The sequence below is a fragment of the Xenopus tropicalis genome, chromosome 4, assembly GCF_000004195.4.
Source record: "Xenopus tropicalis strain Nigerian chromosome 4, UCB_Xtro_10.0, whole genome shotgun sequence".
Lineage (NCBI taxonomy): Eukaryota > Metazoa > Chordata > Amphibia > Anura > Pipidae > Xenopus > Xenopus tropicalis.
The window spans coordinates 117570682-117592988 of NC_030680.2; the positions used below are offsets into that span (position 1 = coordinate 117570682).

Here is a 22307-nt window from a genome sequence, read left to right on the forward strand (position 1 = left end):
GAGGTCTTATACAGTTAAGGTGGCCACACATGGGAAGATTCGCTCATTTAACAAGGTCACCAAGCAAACAGATCTTGTCCTGATAAAGGTGGGCGATATTGGGCTAATTTGATCGTTTGGCCCTAGGGGCATAAGTGCCGTCAGATCGGGGACCGCATCAACGAGCAGCAAAACAAAAGAAAATCAAACCTGCCCGATCGAGATCTGCCCAAGTTTAGGCCAGATATGGATCAGGTAGGCCAGTGGGGGGTGCCCATACACGGGCAAGTAAGCTGTCGAATCGGTCTGAAAGACCAGAATTGGAAGCTGAAATCTGCCTGTGTATGGCCACCTTTGGTGCGTATGTTGGCAACAATAGAATAAGATCAGAAAGCACATTTAGGTCATTTTAATGGCCAATCAGCGCTATAAGCATGCTCTGGAGCCAACCTTGCCATATCCATTTGGACCCTGCAGTGGAAGTGATTTCTTTTTAATTCTTGTTTTTGTTCTCATCACAAATGAAGGATTTCTGAATGGAGGATTTAAAATATGTGTATTATTAACTACAATTATTTCAGATTAATTTTTCAGCCTGAAAGGAAAATCAGATAGCTCCATGTATAAAAGCTACTTATTAATATTACTTATTAATAATACTTAATAATAAACTACCAAACAGTACTTATTTTAAAAGCTCATCAATTAATTAATGATCAGCACCCCTTGTCATTAGGAACTTTTATAGTCTAAATGCCTTCGTTGTTATATGGTACATTTTTTATTTACTGTAGAAACACAGAGCAGTGTTTATCTTGAAAAAACAGAATTATTCATTTCAGCCGCTAGGGGGCCTTGGTGGTTTACAAGTGAGAGCTTCAAAATGTTCCCGTGATCATGCAGGCAATACTCATGCTATAACTAAATAGTCACCATCATTTAAAAATAATTAGCATGTTAACATCCCAGCATGTTAAAAAGGGATATAATGTAACATATATGCCATGCATCATTTACACAATTACAGAGCACACTAGCAGAAATGATATCTGGTCTGGCCTCTGGAACTGGGGACAGTAGAAAACTATGTCATCAACTTAAACTACCCATCAAATGAAGTAAATAATACATTACAGAATATAGTTATTTATCCACAGGGTGGATAAACCCCCAGAATGCTCCCTCTGCCCAACCCGTTTCTCCCCTGAAGCATTACATTTATGCGTGCTCAGGGGAGGATATCGGATGGGGAACCCTGCGGAGGGGGGGGGGGGGGTAGGGGACACAGCCGGAAGGGGCACCTGCAGGGCCCTGCACCCTCCAGTCCGACCCTGCCCACAAGGCAGTGTTTTTCCCAGAATTCCAGCATCATTGCAGGCGATTCTCTTAAAGGAGAAGGAAAGGCTACATAAGAGTTAATCTCAATCTGCAGGTTTACCATCTGTTTTCTCAATAGTGCCCTTAAGTCTCCCCATATAGCGATGGTTTAGAAGTTCAGAAGCCAAACTGGGAAAAAAAGAGCTGAGCTGTGTGAAGAAAGTTCCCATGATGCCTCGCTCTTGCGCAGACTTAAGGAACTGAGGCGGTGCATGCACATGTCTATGATCCCCATTCATCTCCCTCTGAGCCGGCCCGTACCGGGGTCATGAAGCGGCGCATGCGCATTAAAAGCAAGCGCAAGGGGGAAGTGACGTAAGCAGTTTTAAAATGTCGGCGCCAAGGAATGAAAACAGGAGATTCTTCGTCTGGATGGTGCACCGATCCACAAGCAGTGGGTGAGTTGGTAATGGGGCGGTTCAGGAGGGGGGCTGATGCCCTAAACAAATATATGTAGGGACCCATAGGGTTAAGCTCCCTATGGCTTTACTTCCCTACTTTTTCCTTATCTGTACTGTTATAGGGTAGACCCCTCTATACTCAGGTTACAGTTTCTTAAGCTATCCCTTACAGGTTTAGCCCTTTGACCACTCCCCTTGGCAGACTATATAGTGTCTTGCACAAGGAAGTGTTTTCCTCTTTGGCTGCTGATCTGCTACCTGAAGCAGAGCTCCATCGAGCCTGGGTACAGATCTGGCCCAGTAAGCCACTATCCATCCAAATTAAGTCGGGGACAGGGCCCCGTGAATGAGGAAAAGACAGTATAGCAGCATATTTCATAGCACCCTCTAGAAGTGGTGAGTTCAGACAGAATTATACAGAAAGAGCAGCCATTTGCTCCATCCAGGATAATAGCAAAGGAGTAGTCTTCCTAACAGGCATTACTGGCCTTAGATTAGGGACACAGAAGTGCTAGGGAAATAGGTTAGCAAATATGCCTTGCCCTAACCTCCAAAAGAGCATGGGACTATGCCGGTGAGCTTTCCTACCTACCACGCTGTTGTTGCTCTACCTGCCCAATCCTCTTGATGAGAAGGGATACACAGGGGAGCATCATATTTCTGCTATTAATCCATTTACATCAACTGTATAACTGCATACTGTGTACCATCTATTAAGTGAGTATCGAAATACCCTGATTACCTTTGTCTTGGACAAATAAAGTACCATCCAGTTATTCTTCAAGAGCTTCTGGCGTCCTATTACTTCAATATATTGCACAACACCAGTGTGAGTTGTAGTTCAACTACATCATCTAGCCCTGACATAGCTCCCATATAGCGGAGGTCCACTCCTGTGCATTAAGGTCGCATGTAACACATGCTCTACAGCACGCTACTAGCCTGGGTTGGCCATTTTATAGCCAAATAGGTGTTACATTTGGCGCCCAACGTATTTGTGGGGCTAGGAAACACTGTGTGCACTGTGCCTTTAAAAATCGCTGACAGGCACAGCCGGACCCGAGAGGCAAAAGGCTAGCCTGCATCGCAAAATCTGAATTGTAATTGGCCGTGGGTTCGGTTTTCTGGAGCTCTTAAACCGTTTTCCCATTGGTCCCCTGCGCTGTCAATCAATCCCTACTGGTTTCGCGCACTTTTTAAGTGACGTGAGAGGTATTTGGCGCGAAGGGGGAGCTCTCGCGTGAAGGAAAGATCCAGACGCGAGATCTCCAAGGGGCGGCTCTTAGAGGCACGTCACCGCCGCCATTTTGTGAGGAACGTTGGTAGGAGTCGGTCGCATCTGAAACTGCTCTGCCGGATTGTGCATCTACTGTAAGCGGCTGCTAAGTAGTAATAGCGCATACTCCTCGCTTATCCAGCTACGCACCACCGGTACAGGGGATCCTTCCGGAACACCGTGCGGGCTGAAGGTAAAGGACATCACCTCAGTGGGTCCGCGGCTGCGACCCAAAGGTGCCTGAACTTTACTCAAATAAGTTACCGCTACCCTGCCTAGACCCCGCGGCTGCGGGCTAGTGTATAGGGAACAGCAATAAACCCACTGCGCCCAGCCAAGCCACATAGTGGGGCGGCTCTATTGGAGCGAGTGAGGCTGCTGTTGATTTACACATTTTTACCGGACTGCGGCTGCATCCGGATTACTTGTACAGCACTTGGCTGTTATTTTGCTGCATTTACCATCTACCATGGCTGATAAAGGATGGGATGGATGGGAAGACCCGGAGGAGGGACCCTCCAAAGGTTTTACCCTTAAAGACCCCCCAATAATTGATGCCGATGCCCGCTACATCTGGGCTGGCACCTATGGGGAACGACTGAACGGTGAGGGGGACAAAGTAATAGTTCCTTTCTGTGGGAGGTGTGGTAGCACTCTTATTGAGGAGGCTAAGGACTTTCAGAGCTACTGCAGCCACTGCTACTATGAGTGTTGGGTGGGCCCATACCAAGAAAAAAGGCCACCCAGAGGTCGTCCAGTACCTGAGCCTATGATATTAGGGATCAGGAAGTTGTCAGTAAAATCTGACCTCTCCGTGGAGGCGGAGCCGTTCACCCCCACCTCTTCACCAGGAGCACGCAGCACTCCTTCTTCAAAGGCCCTAACAGAGGGACCTACCTCCCCACCTATGGGAGGCGTGAGAGATAGCCCCCGTGGCACCAGCTCGGGGGAGGAACCTCCAGCCACTTTGGAGCGAAAGTCTGTTGCTAGGGGGAGGGGCCGAGTACGGGCTTTAGCAAACAAGCCTTCCTCTCCACCCACAGAGAGCCCTCCAGAGGAGAGCGAGGAGTGGATCACAGATGGGTCCACTGCCACCTGGGTGGATCCCATAGATAACCCTAAACCAATACCAGAGCCAGAAAACTTCCCACAGGGAAGGGAGCTTAAGGTACCAAAAGTACCTCTCCGCGGAGCAGCGCCTGGATTGGACCAGAGCTTCTGGGTCTTACCCGGCCGGGGAGACCCCACCAAAATGAGGACCCTATCAAGGGTGCAAAGACTCATAAACACTCGTGTGAGAGAACTCTGGGGCTACTGCATGCCCTATGCCCCAGAGTGGATCTATGACGAGGTGGAAAAAAAGGTCCATGAGTGGGTGTATGGTGAGGTTACCAGAAAGAATGATCTAGGACTCACCGGAGTTTTCAGCAATGATGTTGGAAAACAAACCCAAGATGTGGAGTTTATTGGAAATGTCATCCACGAGTGGTGGTACGGCCGTACTACCTTAAAGCACTTCGTAAAGAGCTGCGGAAAGTTCCAGGAGCCAAAGACCTTCACCATAAGTGCAAGGCTGCCTGAAGGGGGAAGAACGGACAAACCGCACCCCAACTACTACCTATCCTACGAGGAGACCCTCAAGAGGTTTGGGGTACGGAAGTGACTTTTCCACAGTGGCACCGGCTGGGCACTGTGAGTAATTTTCCCTAGGGACTGAGCAACTGACCAGTACCCTTTATCTGTTTTTGGGATATATTCCCTCTCTGGACTCATGTTATTGAGCATACAGAGAAAATTCTTCGTTAACCTCAGTGGTGGGTTGGTTCACCTCCAAAGGAGGCACTGCTGAGAAGAGTTATGTATTGTAAATAGTTGGGTGTAACCAAAAAGACTGCTGCGCCCCACCCCACTACAACTTCTATTTTCACCTGCCTGAAGGGTAGGACCCCTTGCCTAATCCACACCACGAAGTGCATGTCGAGAGATCCATGAACACTGGGTTTGGGTGGAAGGCCTGGATTTAATAAAGTTGATGGGTGGGATTGTGTCACAGTTTGAATGTTAACCCAATGCAACATTTCTTTACAGCCAAGTATGGGCCTGGGAACCTGAACAGCAGGAGTATTTCCCATGTGTGCACCGGAGTGATCCAACCGGACACTCAAGGTGTATGTAAGTCAGTAAAAGTTGCTGTATGTGCCTAACTTTTTCTTTACAGTTATCCAATGTATCCAGGTATACCTCTGGCTAGGATACCAGAAGCGGATGTTGGTACTGTTTATATTTTTGCACTGAATTCTTGCACTATGTTTATTGCTTGAAAGTGTACTTACGGTTATTTACCATTGCCGGGTCGGAATGGATTCTTCCCCCGGGTGAATGTAGGGACCCATAGGGTTAAGCTCCCTATGGCTTTACTTCCCTACTTTTTCCTTATCTGTACTGTTATAGGGTAGACCCCTCTATACTCAGGTTACAGTTTCTTAAGCTATCCCTTACAGGTTTAGCCCTTTGACCACTCCCCTTGGCAGACTATATAGTGTCTTGCACAAGGAAGTGTTTTCCTCTTTGGCTGCTGATCTGCTACCTGAAGCAGAGCTCCATCGAGCCTGGGTACAGATCTGGCCCAGTAAGCCACTATCCATCCAAATTAAGTCGGGGACAGGGCCCCGTGAATGAGGAAAAGACAGTATAGCAGCATATTTCATAGCACCCTCTAGAAGTGGTGAGTTCAGACAGAATTATACAGAAAGAGCAGCCATTTGCTCCATCCAGGATAATAGCAAAGGAGTAGTCTTCCTAACAGGCATTACTGGCCTTAGATTAGGGACACAGAAGTGCTAGGGAAATAGGTTAGCAAATATGCCTTGCCCTAACCTCCAAAAGAGCATGGGACTATGCCGGTGAGCTTTCCTACCTACCACGCTGTTGTTGTTCTACCTGCCCAATCCTCTTGATGAGAAGGGATACACAGGGGAGCATCATATTTCTGCTATTAATCCATTTACATCAACTGTATAACTGCATACTGTGTACCATCTATTAAGTGAGTATCGAAATACCCTGATTACCTTTGTCTTGGACAAATAAAGTACCATCCAGTTATTCTTCAAGAGCTTCTGGCGTCCTATTACTTCAATATATTGCACAACACCAGTGTGAGTTGTAGTTCAACTACATCATCTAGCCCTGACATAGCTCCCATATAGCGGAGGTCCACTCCTGTGCATTAAGGTCGCATGTAACACATGCTCTACAGCACGCTACTAGCCTGGGTTGGCCATTTTATAGCCAAATAGGTGTTACATATACATATAGCATTTTTTCACTTTCCTCCTCCTTTAACTGCTCTGCACGTACAGCTGTTTAATTTCATTCAGCAAAATGAACACAACTGCATGTATGCGCTTTATTCCAAAATAGGCTATTCAGTTGCATTGAATATTTTCACCACCTGCCATCATTTCCAGCATGTCTGATTTGGAACAGAAGGCAGGAACGGCTTAGCAGCGCCAAATACAGCTATACAGAAGTGTGAAGAGCACATTGTTTACCCCCTTTTTGACATGAGCTCATTTAGTTGTATTTTATTTAACACAGACATACCTCCACATATTAATGGGAAACCATAATGGTCTGTTTGGACCAGTTCCCCACCTCCTTATACTCACAGGGGGGTTAATTATAAACTGTGCCCAGTGCATATTTATTCCCATATGGTTGTGATGCGAATGCATGTCTGTCCTATCTCAATAAAATATATCACTACAGTTTGTTGGTGCTCTCACCCAGCACACATAGGGTTAAGAATAATGCAAAACTTGGTGTGACTTAAAAGCTGTTGCTGCCCCGATGAGCAGATAAGCGCTCTTCTTCACTTATTTCCCACTGATTAGACTATGGGGACGGATGAAACCCAACCACACACTGAAATTGATATTTATCAGGGAAAGAGGAGCATTTTTAGTTTTCTAGTCCTGAGACATGCACAGCATGAGATGCGCTTAAAGACTATTTAATGTCATGGAGACAACTGTGCATTTTACCATTTTGTTTTATGTTCAATAATTATCTTCAAAATTACCTCTATTTTTGAATTTGGGAGAGAGAGAACATAGGCGGCTGGAAAGCAGCACTCTAAGTGAAACATAGATCTTTTCTGGTGAGAATCTGCAATGGAAATGATGTCCCAAGAGAGACAGTGACAAAAGGAGCACAGTGAGCGCCTAGCATGCTACGTAAGTACCGCTGTGTGCACTTAACATCTGCACAGTTTCTCACTTTCAGCCAATTCCCTTCCCCATAGTGTCATTTACTATAATCTACAAATGTAATCTACAAAGGCTGCCGCACAGTATGCAGCTTGTCTCTGCCCTAAGGACCCAAATACCCCACAAACCCCCATATGTAGCGGTTATTGAGAAGTATAACTACAATTATATGAATTCTATCCATCTAGTAAGAATTTGATCACTGATTTTAGAACACAGACCCCCATATATAATAAAAGGCACTAGGTTTGCCCAAGAGCAGCAACCCATAGCAACCAATACAATGTTTGTTTTTAAACAGGTGAACAGTAAAGCCTTCCTGCTGATTGGTTGCTATGGGTTACTGCCTCTGGACAAGCTTAGTGTATTTTATTACATAACTCCATAAGTCTCGGCAAGGTGCACTTATACAGTGAATACTTTTCATTCATGATTACAATAATACAGGTATGGAATACATTATTTTAAGCAGATAATTCACATTTTTAAAAAATGATTCCTGCTAATCCTGCTAATTGTCTGTACAGCTCACCAAATCTATATTACTTGAAGGCATCGGCAGTTCCATGGCTGCTGCCCAACAAGGCTCACTAGTGCCATTCCCTGGAATATACATATAAAGCAGGGGTGGCCAAGAGGTAGATCGCAGTCTACCAGTGACATCCCACCACTTCTTTTTTCCCCAACATAACAGAGCTTTTTACTGCAGCCACACTGCTATGTTGACACTTGTATAATGTAATGTAATGTTAACAGCATTTATATATATTGCTATGTGTATTTAGGTATTAAACATCAACTATTTTTATTAAAGTAGATCTCATGATGGAGGCCAGGTGGCAAGAGTAGATCACAGGGTGACAAACTATGGGTACCTCTGGTCTAAAGGTTTACAGATATAGGGCCGATTTCAAATCTATTAGAACTTCTCTCATGGTTTTCTACATGAAATCTCTATTGAAGACTATGGGGAAATCTCATTGCATTAAATATGGCTTATAAGGGGTAGTTCACATGTTCTGTATGATTGGTTTACATGGTAGGGGCTGGAGGGAAGAATGCCGATGCGTGTCCCCCTACCCACTCCTTTGGAATCTGGCTGGAGTCTAGATGTGGTCTTATACAATATTTTCATGGTGCTCTGTCTGGTCAATAATTCCAAAGCCATTTCATAAGCATTCTAGGAAGCTGATTTCCAACAGGTGCCTCTACTGTATATTTTAGCTACTAGTTTATTGTTTGTTGTAACATTCATTTTTGTTTCATGCTTTAGTATTTTATATGTTCCCCTAATATTACTGGCCAAAGAATGCATGGGATACATCTCTATATTTTGATTTCATTCATTTATTTATTTGGACTGAAATCGTTAGCTGAAGTTATTTCATATTTTGTGATGAATACGAGTGTTTAGCCTTGTTTAATATATAAAACCCAACACTCACACACTCATACGAGGCCCATTTATCACCATTCATATTTTCGTGATTTTAGAGTTTTTTGAAACCATGACTAAACTCATTTCCACCAGGACTGCCTAGTGCCATTGAGAAAGAAAACAAAAAGAACATAAACATTTTTTTTGTTTTTAAAAGAATTTTCTTGAGCTTACAAAAAAAAGCCAAAAAACCTGTAAAACCCCAAATTAAATAAAAATTGTTGCCCTGGACAGCTCCCATTGGGTTCTGCATGATTCTGACAGCTTTTATATGGCATATTTTGACATATGCGTTTTTTGTGCTTTTGACTAGTGATGAGTGAATTTTTTTCTCCAGGTATGGATTTGCGATGAATTTCGGAATGTCAGATTTTTTTGCGACAAAAAAATGATGCATCATAAAAAATTGTTGCGCACGTCATTTTTGTGTTTTGAGAATTTTTTTGCCATTTCATGAATTATTTCAAAGTTTCGCAAATTTTGCACAAAGCAAAAAGGGACAGATTCACTCATCACTTGTTTTGACACATAATAAAAAAAATGCAAAATAAAAGTTTTTTGCTCAAACAACCGCAAAAGAAAAAAATCGGAACATTATTAAATGTGTTTATACTGTATATGAATTCCCTGTTATGCCTTTTAGGGTAATAAAGGAAATGGTTTGTTGGGTTTGCAAACAGTCTTCCTCAAGAGGGTCCCGCTCAGGAACAAAAAAGAACAGTTTACAGTAAGTTTCCATTCTTTGCCTTTATTTCAGCTGAAAGCATGTTGATTCTGATTTTGAGTAGCTTCCCATTGTCTGAAATATTGTTGTGTATAAAAACTGACACCTCCTTTGTTATGTCTGGTTTTATTTCACTGGTGCTTTATATATTTTTCTTTTGCCTAGTGAAAAGGTAACCACATATAAAATTGAGGGCACAAATCAAGAATACCAAGCAAATAGCCAGTCAGACTAAATTTATTGTGAGGGGATGAATTACAGGTCAGTCTGCATAGTCATGCCATCCAGCATCTCTTGCAGGTTACAGAACCTGTGGCAACATGAACTAGCCTAAGCCATTGTCAGGTGTTATTCCCAGGTTCCTGGCCATTACTTTATAGGGTTTATTTACATCTGCAAGTACAGTTGAGGTCCATGCAATTTCGCTACAGCCAGTTGCACAAAAAAACACTTGTGACAAAATGCACCCCTTGCTCTTTCGTATAGTTGTGCTTAGCGCCGCCCAGTCCTTCCTGCTTTCCATTTTGAATTGAGAGCTGCAGCGCCTACTGACGCAGAGGAACCCTAGAGCATGCCGCCCAGTTGCATTTGTTTTTTCTGGAGTGCTGAGGAAATAGGAGATTTGTTTAACTCCCCTGCACACCAGTTCCTCAGTGCTCCAGGGCCTGAGGAGGAGCACAAGCAAGAAAGAGATACAGTATTCGCAAGTGACATGGGCAGTGGGGGAGTGTCTGGGAGGAAAAAGCAACTGTGCATGTGCGGTGGGGGTGCAAAGTAAGGTGGCTGGCCTAGCGACGCATGAATTGTAAATCTAGGGCTGCCTCCTCACCAGATGGTAGCTTTAGGGATCCCTTCACCCCCAGCATCAATAGACACAGCACCCTTGACGCTTGCGCCTAAAGAATCAGATGCAGAAGTACCTCACACATCAAACACCAAAGATGATGCCAGACTTCCGTGCAATTATGTCAGATTTGTAATGAAATGTGTGCACAGTTGCATTGATTTTGGCAAGTTGGACACAATTGCATCAGATGCAATGCACCTTTGTAACCTCTGTAACCACTGGAATTTTAGAAAAAAACACTGCATTGTGGGAAAAAACATGGCCATTGTGCTTAAATTGCATTTTGCTCACTGTACTTTAGGAAGTAAATGAGCCCTTGTGTCGTTGGAATATCAACAAGTCAGATCTGCAAGAAGTGTTGCCAAGTAGAGGCCTGTGTATCATCACCAGAAAGTACTGCTAGCAGCTTAGTAAGTGATGCTTTAGCAGTCCTCACCCACCCCTTAACATTTGCTTATTATCCATAACTCCTGCTCAACTATTCCCAAAAATGTAAAAAAAAACTGTTAGACTTGCTGAGAAATATTGAAAGGGTTGGAGGTATTGTATTAATGGAGTGAATCTCAAATCAGGATTCACTGTGTAACAATGATACAGGACCTGCTGTACTGTAATTAATGTTTGTTTGTTATTCCTCATCCTTCTTCCCTTCTGTACTCCCCATGTAAACTTGGAAAATGAAAATAAAGACTTACAAAAAAAAAAATCAGACTTCACTGTGTCATAGGCATTTGGTATTTCTGTATGGCATGACCTTTATAGATCTCAATGTGGCTGACCATTGTGGGCAGTTCTTTTAAGCATGAACTAATCACAATGACTACCCTTACTACATTATACAATGTCCGTATTATCCTTTTTGCCAATATGCACCTCTACTGATATAGGGCCAGATCAATGGGAAAGTGTTGTTTTATGGTTTATCATATTTGAGATTTAATATACTTGAAGATTTGCTCATTGAGTGCCTGCTCTTCAAAAAACGCTCCCCTACATGAAGGCTCAGGGCGGCATACCAAAGCCTCTCTTCCTTTATGGTGAGTTGTTGGACACACTTTACAATCTTACAATGTTGCAAGTAAATGTATACTTCCCTGACACATCCAGTCAAGTGAATTCAGATGAAACTGCAAAAACATCTTCTATTATCCTTTAATTATAAAATGATATTCTTTCTTTTGTTTTCCATTTTAGCATTTCTTTAGAAGAAACCTTGCAGTGGGCTGAATCTTTTCAGAAAATGATGTCAACACAATGTAGGTATTATACGAATGAATAGAAATTGGATGAATCTTTCTGTGGTAAGCTCTTATGTCACATTTTGATGAACCTGCCTCTAATACACTTAGGGGCACATTTACTAACCCACGAATGGGCCGAATGCGTCCGATTGCGTTTTTTTCGTAATGATCGGTATTTTGCGATTTTTTTTGGAAAATTATCGCGACTTTTTCGTTACCAATACGATTTGTGCGAAAAAACGCGAGTTTTTCGTAGCCATTCCGAAAGTTGCGCAAAATCTTGCGATTTTTCGTAGCGTTAAAACTTGTGCGAAATATCGCGCCTTTTAAGTTTTAACGCTACGGAAAAGGCGCGACTTTTCGCGCAAGTTTTACCGCTACGAAAAAAATCGCAAGATTTTGCGCAACGTTCGGAATGGCTACGAAAAACTCGCGTTTTTTCGCACAAATCGTATTGGTAACGAAAAAGTCGCGATAATTTCCGAAAAGTCGTAAAGTCGCCGAAAAAATCGCAAAAAATACGAAAAAGTCGCAAAATGTTCGTTTTCCAATCGGAATTTTTCCAATTCGGTTGGAATTCGTGTCTTAGTAAATCAGGCCCCTTATTCTCAAGAAGATCAACAGTGTACATTTTCACGATACTTTATACACAGGAGCACAGATGGAAGATCAAGTTTATGGGTAATTCTTTTAGCTTCACATTTACTAAGCAATTTTGAGATAAAGTCAGATTTTTTATAACTTCTAGATAATTTCATGATTTATAAATGGGTTATTGTTCCCTGAAAAATTCAAGTTTTTCGAAAATAATGCCCATAATTTGTGATTTATTAATGTTTAGTAGAGGAATAGGCTTAGGGGCACATTTACTTACCCACGAATGGGCCGAATGCGTCCGATTGCGTTTTTTTCATAATGATCGGTATTTGGCGATTTTTCGGAAAATTATCGCGACTTTTTCATTGCCATTCCGAATGTTGCGCAAAATGTTGCGATTTTTTCGTAGCGTTCGGATTCATTCAAGCTTCAGTATGGTGACTTTTCTTGGGCCAGGTTGGAGCTGCAGAGTGCCATTGAGCCCTATGGGAGACTTTCCTTGGGCCAGGTTTGAGCTGCAGAGTGCCATTGAGCCCTATGGGAGACTTTCCTTGGGCCGGGTTGGAGCTGCAGAGTGCCATTGAACCCTATGGGAGACTTTCCTTGGGCCGGGTTGGAGCTGCAGAGTGCCATTGAGCCCTATGGGAGGCTTTCCTTGGGCCAGGTTGGAGCTGCAGAGTGCCATTGAGCCCTATGGGAGGCTTTCCTTGGGCCAGTTTGGAGCTGCAGAGTGCCATTGAGCCCTATGGGGGACTTTCCCTGGGCCAGGTTGGAGCTGCAGAGTGCCATTGAGCCCTATGGGAGGCTTTCCTTGGGCCGGGTTGGAGCTGCAGAGTGCCATTGAGCCCTATGGGAGACTTTCCTTGGGCCGGGTTGGAGCTGCAGAGTGCCATTGAGCCCTATGGGAGACTTTCCTTGGGCCGGGTTGGAGCTGCAGAGTGCCATTGAGCCCTATGGGAGACTTTCCTTGGGCCAGGTTGGAGCTGCAGAGTGCCATTGAGCCCTATGGGAGACTTTCCTTGGGCCAGGTTGAAGCTGCAGAGTGCCATTGAGCCCTATGGGAGACTTTCCTTGGGCCGGGTTGGAGCTGCAGAGTGCCATTGAGCCCTATGGGAGACTTTCCTTGGGCCAGGTTGGAGCTGCAGAGTGCCATTGAGCCCTATAGGAGACTTACCTTGGGCCAGGTTGCAGCTGCAGAGTGCCATTGAGCCCTATGGGAGAAATTTTAGTAAATGTGCCCCTTAGATCTAGAGAACAGGAGTTAGGATATGTTTGAAACTCAATGCATCTCTACAGCCATTACTAAGTAAAAAGGAAGGTTTATATAGGTAAAATCTGATTTTATTAACAGGGTTAAATATTTTCTGCTGTACTTTATCAGTGCCACCAGGTAAAAGTGCCTCTCAAAGGCACAGCAGCATAAAAAAAACATTAGCTAGATTTAGTTGCTTTCAAAAGATCTTCTACCCAAAGACTTCCATGGTTTTATGAAGACATTTTTCTTAGCTTAGTCCATGTTTATAGACTGATATATTTTTACCAAAGTCTCTTGCTTCATTGGAATGCAGGTTTGATGGTACATCTGTTTAATAATGCACTGCAGATGGAAGAAACTGAAATAGAATACCACATTACAGAGCATAATATTACAGAGCATATTGCTAGAAAATGAAAATTCTTTACAGTTTAAGATTCACCACAAAATATGTGAAGCCTAAATAACATAAATAACATAGAATGCCAAATTACTGAGCATAATAATGCAGCCATTTTTATTCCATAAACATCTGAAAATTATTGCTAAAAATGAAGATTCTTTACAGATTAAGATTTACCACAAATATGTAAATCCTAAAGAACATAAAAAACTGTATTACTGAATTTATTGTTACTTTCCCTTCACAAGGGAGCAATGCTCAGATCTTTACTAGCTGTCTATCTGCAGGTGATTCGCTGGATTTCTGGCCTAAGCAAAACAGTACCTTGCAGCTGTTACAGAAGGACATATAGCTATTCTATATAGTAGTAAAATTGTGGAATATTCTGATAGCACAGGCCAATTTCACTTTTCCAGTACACACTTACATCCATTTGTTTTGTACAGGGGCCAGAGGTGACCCTCTTGCACTTACTGCCAGCCACTGGCCTCCCACTTGTGCTAATAAGGGCCATTGCCTACTGCAATTAGATGATGTACCAGCTTCTCCAAAATTTCTAACATATTGGTTGGCAGTTAGTTTAAAATGACTGGCCAATCATCTTAGGTGTGTTGCATAAGGTAGACTAAATAGAATAGTAGGGACTCTATTCCCTCCAAGGTTACAAACAGCTGGAAAACATCTCCCTATTTAATCACACACACACACTACATTTTTAGACTCCAGACTGCCGGTGTCTGCTAATGGAATTTCTACTAAACAGAACAATATTTGTGAATCTGTATATTCCTAACTTATGTTCACCACTTCCAGATGTTTGATGCCATATAGCATTTAGATGTACCATGTAATATACACTGCAGTGCTACTAAGTTTCAGAATATAAAAAGCAGACTAAAATACTGAGCTATATAGGGGAAGCACAGTGCTTGTACAAAATAAGGTTATATATTTCTGCAGTTATTACAATATAGTATATAATATTGATTGTTGTTATTTAGTATTACTATTTATTTATATAGTACCAACATATTCTGCATCACTTTACAGAGATTATACATTATTCATTAAAGCTTTAATTATAAGTCCCATATTCACGCACACTATCTATAGCAGTGATCCCCAACCAGTGGCTCGTAAGCAACATGTTGCTCCCACTGGCCTCAAAGCAGGTGCCCATTTCTGGCTTGGAGGCAAGTTTTGGAAGAACACAGACAGTTTTACTCCAAGCAGAGCCTTCTGCAGGCTGGCAGTCCACATGGGGCTATCAAATAGTCAATCACAGCCCTTATTTAGCATCCCCAATAACTTTTTGTTATGGTTGTGTGGCTCTGCGTGTGGCTCATGAGTAAAAAAGGTTGTGTTTATAAGAACAAAAAAGGCCCTGCCCCTTTTTAACTTTTTTTTTCCCTGATGAAGACCCTCTTGTAGGGTTGAAACATGTTGGGCTGTAATTTTTATGTTTTGTATTTAATAAAAAAAAAATTATTTTGTATTTTTTGAGTGTGCAGACACTTTCTTGTTTTTGTGTTCATTTTTGGAGTTGCTGAATGGGTTTCCTCCAGTGGACTGCACCTCTGTTAATAAAAATTAAAAAAATTTTGCTCATCACTAATTATAAAATTACTTTTAGCCTCTAAAGTTGTGGAGACATTTTGACATCTTTCTTTCTTTTTTCCTTTTGTCTAGAATATAATGGGCCAGGCTCAATTTGATGAGAAAAAACATCTCCTAATTCAGTTTTAAATTTCCTCATAGATGTCTAGTGAGTTATCATGAGATAAACCATACGTTTTTCTCATTGAATTGATTCGGGCCCAAATATTAGGCTAAGCAAATTAAAGCTTTTAAAGTCTGTTTTTTCATATTTGAAAAATTCTCTTTAAACGTGTTCATATTATCTTTCTTCTGTATTGCAGATGGACCAGCTGTTTATGCTGCCTACCTAAAAACTGAGTTCAGTGATGAGAACATTGAATTTTGGTTTGCTTGTGAGAGATATAAAAATATCACTTCCAGGTGGAGACGAACATTAAAGGCCAAGAAGCTCTATAAAACATACATCAAACCAAATTCTCCCAGGGAGGTGTGAATAATTATAGATTTACCTGTGCTTGTGCTGCTTGTGATCTTTCTTTTCTTTGTCCAGACTAGTAGTCCTATATAGATGTCTAATAAAATGTGGACATGCCATATAAGATTTATTCTTAAACCAACAAATCTATTTTTTTAGTTGTAATATGGTGTGTAGGCGCCTTCTCAGTGCATTGTGCTTGAGTCTGAGCTTTCAGAAGGAGCCACACTACACAATAGAACTGATTTCAGATAACCTATTGTTTCTCATACTCAGTGTAACTGGACAAGTCATGGCTGGACTTGTATTTTTACTAAGTGCTATTCTCATACTGTATCTATCACTAGGTGGGGCATGGGAGCATTTTTAGCAAGGCATGTGTCAGGGAGTTGCTATTGTGCTACCTTCTCATTCTTCTACTGATCAGCTGCTAGGGCGGAGGGAGGGGGATAATATCACTTCAACTTGCAGTGTAGCAGTAAAGAGTGACTTTAGCTTATCAGAGCACAAGTCACATGGCTGAGGGCACCTGGGAAAGTAAGAATATGTCTAGTGCCATTCCAAATTTCAAAATTAAATATAAAAAAATCTGTTAGCTTTTTTAAATAATGGATTTTAGTTCAGAGTTCTACAGAAGCATCACTATTAAATGATGCACTAAAACAAAAAACATGTTTTCCCATGAAAGCATTTCTTTAATAGTAATATTACAGATTCCTTTCTGAATTATGTTACAGATCAACATAGACAGCCCAACAAGAGAAGCACTGGAAAAAGAAATTCAGCAGCCAACTCCAAAGAGTTTTGACGAAGCCCAGATAATCGTTTTACGACACATGGAAAGAGATTCATACCCACGATTTTTGGCTTCCAATGTTTACCAAAACATTGTGAGCAATTTACATGATAAAATATAAATGTTACCACTAAGAATAAGTCAGTTTAAGTATCATCTAGTAAAATAAAAAAAAGTTAATATTTTTGCAAATGTTCTTACTTTATTATTATTATTATTATAGTATCAAAAACCAAAAAATCTTTTTCTTTTTTTTTTTTATCTTACAGTGTCCTATTTTTTTTTTTTAATTCTTGCATTTATTCTTACTACCCTTAAGTAAAATCTCCACTGTATGATCTCAAAAGTATATAAAGTACAGGTACTGTTTTCATATTTTTTTTATTATTGGTATTGAGTTGAATCAAGTCTAAAGCAACTGGACTTTTACGTTTTACAATGCATCTAAGCAGCTTTTTCAGTTCAAGGAATTTCCTAGCAGTGATCCCCAACCAGTGTCTCGTGAGCAACATGTTGCTCCCCAACCCCTTTGATGTTGCTCCCAGTGGCCTCAAAGCAGGTGCTCATTTTGAGTCTCTGGTTAGGAGGCAAGTTTTGGTTGCATAAATACCAAGTATAATGCCAAACAGAGCCTTCTGTAGGCTGCCAGTCCACATAGGGGCTATTAAGTAGCCAATTATAGCTCTTATTGGCACCCCCAGGAACCTTTTTCATGCTTGTGTTGCTCCCCAACACTTTTTCCATTTAAATGTGACAAGGTTGGGGATCCCTGCCTTAGGGTAAGCCAGTCACCAACATCCAATCATAATGGTTTCATTGAACTATTCAGATAAGGGGCTGATTTACTTACCCACGAACGGGTCGAATGGAGTCCGATTGCGTTTTTTTCGTAATGATCGGTACTTTGCGATTTTTTCGTATGTTTTGCGATTTTTTCGGATTCTTTACGAATTTTTCGGATCCAATACGATTTTTGCGTAAAAACGCGAGTTTTCCTATCCATTACGAAAGTTGCGTAAAAAGTTGCGCATTTTGCGTAGCGTTAAAACTTACGCGAAAAGTTGCGCATTTTTCGTAGCGTTAAGTTTTAACGCTACGAAAAATGCGCAACTTTTCGCGTAAGTTTTAACGCTACGCAAAATGCGCAACTTTTTACGCAACTTTCGTAATGGATACGAAAAACTCGCGTTTTTACGCAAAAATCGTATTGGTAACGAAAAATTCGTACAGAATCCGAAAAAATCGCAAAACATACGAAAAAGTCGCAAAATGTTCGTTTTCAAGTCGGAACTTTTCCAATTCGGGTCGGATTCGTGGGTTAGTAAATCAGCCCCTAAGTGTTAGCTAAAACTCACAGAGGTGTGAAAGTGTGCACCATTCACAATGTTCTTATGACTTTATCTCAAACCTTTTTTTTTAATCATGAGTTACACAAGCATGAAAACAGTTCTTTGGGGATGCCAATTAAGGTCTGTGATTGGCTATTTGGTAGCCCCATGTGAACTGCTGGCCTGCAGGAGGCTCTCCTGCTTGGAGTAAAACAGCATCTTTATGCTTCCACAATTTGCTTTCAAGACAGAATTTTATGAAAGGGCACCTACTTTGGCTGCTCAAAAGCTCCCATTGCTTACAAGCCATTTCTTGGGGGGATCACTGCTCTAAGGGTTTAGTGCTAGGGAATTTCCTGCCACCCAGTTGAACTAAAGAAGCCACTTGTATGAGTGGTGAAATGTTTTCAAGAATACTCAGAAATTCCAGTTGCTTTAAACTTATTTATAGTAAATTCTGTATGGCATGACATGGATGAAAATCTAAAAAGACATTTATTAATTTTTGGTGTAATTATCACAATACTCTGAACCAGCTATATAAATATGCACAAAATTCATACTAAATATGAGCTGTGTGGTTCCCGCCTTTCCTTCTCTCCCAATATAATATCACCATAAAGATGGATTTGATAGAGTAAATGCCTAGCACACATACTGTATACAGTATATCAGTCGTGGAATTTTTTTGAATGATCTGCATGCTGGGAGGCTGCATTTGATCTGTATGTTTTTTTCTTGTACATTATTTACTATATAACTATAACTGTACACCATTTGGGGAAACTCGTCTCATATAGTTAATAATTGTTTGCATAATCATATGTTTAATAAATACAATAAAAGTTTTTACAAAGTGTGAATTCACCTGCAATGTAAGAACCTGCAAAACACCCATCTCCACAGCCAAGCAGCACAGCATTCATTTTCTGGTGAATAGTTGTTATTGATTGAAAATAAAACATGTTGTGAAGGAATGCCGACAGCTATAACATACATAGACTTTCAGTGTTGTTGGGGTTTTTTGCAGCCGAAGAGCTGCTTGTAAATACAATGTGTCTTTTCACCAGTAGCAGAGGTTGAGAAGCATTGTTCTCTGACCACAGGAAGGTACGTTATCAATCAAACTATATAATGACTGGTATCTCAGGAGGGCAAATTGGGCTTTTGTTTGTTTTCTTTTTTCATTAAATGGCTATAACGTTCTGTAAGCTGAAGCACAGCACAAAAGAATTCTCCCTCCACGTGCCGTATTGTGCACATGTCCTAGCGCTAGGCCTGCATATCAGAAAGTTACAGAAATACTTTAGTAACTAAAGTGAACATACAAACATCGATTAAATATTCCTATATTTTCCTATAAGGTCTATTAAACATATAATAATAGGCATATTATTCTGAATATCAGACTGCAAATGTTTAATTAAATATCAAATATCATATTTCCATTCAGCCAACGTGAAGGAAAAGAACACAGATAACTTACAGATTCAACAAGTTTACTTAATGCATCAAGAATTATTCAGCTGAAGCAATAAGAGAAGATATAGGAATCATTCAAGGAGAACTATACCCCCAGAATGAATACTTAACCAACAGATACTTTATATTATGTTAAGTGCCCTATTAAAGAATCTCGCCAAACTGGAATATATATATATCAGTAAATATTGCCCTTTTACATCCATTCCCTTGAGCCACCATTTGATGGGCTGTGCGCAGCCTCAGAGATCACATGACCAGAAATAATGCAGGAAGTAGCAGGAAGTAGTGTGAAAGACAAAGGCAGAACTCTGTCCATTCATTGGCTGATGGGGCCTAGCATGTATGTGTGCCTTGGCTTGTTTGTGTGCACTATGAATCCTATGATCCCAGGAGGGGCCCTTAATTCTTAAAATGGCAATTTCCTATTTAGGATTACCCAATATCACATGCTACTAAAAAAGTATATTTTTATGAAAATGGTTTATTTAGATTAAGCAGGGTTTTACATATGAGCTGGTTTATGAAATATATTTTTAGAAACCTACACTGTTTGGGGGTATAGTTTTCCTTTAATAAGGTTATTTTATGGAATACCTTCTCTGTGTTGCTGTAAGGCTCTGCCCTGCCTATGTTTTACCACCACAGCTGCCTTATTGGTTGAGTAGAGTAGCCAATCAGGGCTGACTCTGTCCTATATAATCCCAGCCCTCCTCACATCATGTGCCTGAGCATTGGCTTATGTGCTGAGCACTGTGGCATGACCCTAACTCTCTATCCCTTGCTTTGAATCATGTTCCTGCCTTTGTGCTGCCCTTGTTCTCGTCCCTGTTCCTGCTTGTTCTATTTCCTGTTCTTGATCTATCCTGTTCTTGCTTCTGTCCTTGTTGCTGCCTTAGTCCAGTCCTTCTTTAGTCCTGCTCCAGTCCATCACTGATTCTTCACCCTCTCTATCCAGTCACCATTTCTTCATTCACTTCACCCAGCTCTTGTCATTTATTGATTCTTCTCCCTGGTCACCCAGATCTTACTCCTGTTCTTTCGTCAGTCCTTTTCCTGTCTGTACAATACCAGTCCCTGCCTGAAAGACTCTCACCTTCCTTTTCCATCTTAGCTCCCCTACCTTTCTCTTACATTTGCAAGGGCATTGATTCAAGGACAAACATTTAGATAAAACTGGCCAATGTGAACAGTTGTAAACAGAGGCTACTATGGGGATTGTTTGTTGCCTTCTTCATCTCTTGTAATGCTTCATTTGTCTGTAGTTTTTTCCCCAAAGAAATCCAGACCCAAGCGTCAAGCCCTTCCAAACTAATCACAAATCTTTCACAAAGAAACTGGAAACTGTCATGCCTATAAAATAATCTCTCTAGTAAACTTGCATACAAATGAGAATATACTTAAAACTGTGAATGTGCATTCCTTCCTATCTTTTTTATATGGTGCACAAATGCCAGGACTCAGTATCCCAATAACAGCATTTGGACCACAGTTGCCTATGATTCTGTGTCATTTTAGGAACGCCATATAGTTACTGTAGTACCAGAAACCTGTAAGTACTAATTAGAAAAGATTAAAAATGAAACTGAAATATTTTCTGAAAAGGACATTTTTAAAAATAATAGCTTACCTTTAACTATGCACTGCCCAGATGTAATCTTATGTAACGGTCATAATAATAAAACAAATTTAGGGAAAAGTGATTACATTTAAATGCCTATTTACACAATTAGAGGACTGCATGCAAACGTTTGCTATGCTACACTACATATTTGGCTGTTTTATAAATTTAGCTCACTCAATAGCATTGAATATACAGAAAAAATACTTTGCGCTAGACTGAATTCTAAATGTTTGCATTTCTTATCCGTTAAGCAAAGTAGAGTAAAATGTGGATAATGTAAATTATGTGGAATAAAAATTCCTTGTAAAATGCAAGGCATATGGGGCCATATTCATTCATGGGGAGTAATCTAATAACAAAACAATTCAGATCAAGATGAAAGTCAAGAAGTACTTTCATACCTCTGACTAAGCATTGGTTACAGGGACATTATATTAACCACTTCTAAATGTTTCGCTTCTATTTCTGTATATAACAAGAACACTTCTGTGTCTAAAAGATAACATTTGGTAAGTTCGTCCTACTGATTAAACAGACATATTGATAAATAAGGCTTCCTCTATAGAATTGTATTGTACATTTATATTGTACCTGAGTGTTCCTAGATGCCATTCCCAAAGCATGTACATCCCCTGGTTAAGGGAAAAAAGCGTCTAGAAAAACAACTTTATAGGATGCTAAGGAGGTCTGCATTGGTTGTGCGGAACTCATGTTGACAGATAATAACCTGTGCCAGTTTGGTCTCTCAGCAGTCATTTTCCCTCATGATTCAGAAATCTAAATTCAGATAGCCAAACCTAGATTTAGCAGGATAAGGAGGATATGCCTAAAGTATTGAATGGAGCCTCCATGTCTAAGCAAGGTCAGTTAATTTGTGCTTGCCCAAGGGGGAATTTGTTGTGAATCAATCAGATCTAGCTGTCTCTGTATCTGAGGAATGAGGACCACCATCAACCTATAATTCCCTTTCCATTTTTCCAAAGGATAGTCATCAAGATCTAGTATCTGGAAGACTTGTCAGTGTTTCAACTGTCTTTTGGGAGTCATTTAGATATTTCAACCCTTGTTCTTAGGGGCCTGCAACAGGCCAAATTTTGCTTCTGCATCAGGTCACCTTGGAAGGATCTACAACTTCCAAATAAAATCCCTTGAGTCAGTAAAAGCAGCCTTGCTAGTGGATGCCCTGATGCTGTG

General features: G+C 41.0%; 1 protein-coding gene across 1 annotated transcript; it reads left to right on the forward strand.

The window, feature by feature from the left end:
• The first annotated feature begins 6358 nt into the window (after positions 1–6358).
• rgs13 (regulator of G-protein signaling 13) lies at positions 6359–16871 on the forward strand. The gene is made up of 5 exons (XM_002939079.5): positions 6359–7271; positions 9386–9469; positions 11508–11569; positions 15729–15895; positions 16621–16871. The coding sequence occupies exons 2-5, from the start codon at positions 9399–9401 to the stop codon at positions 16798–16800; spliced, it is 480 nt and encodes a 159-aa protein (XP_002939125.2). The 5' UTR covers positions 6359–7271; positions 9386–9398; the 3' UTR covers positions 16801–16871.
• Positions 16872–22307: the final 5436 nt, after the last annotated feature.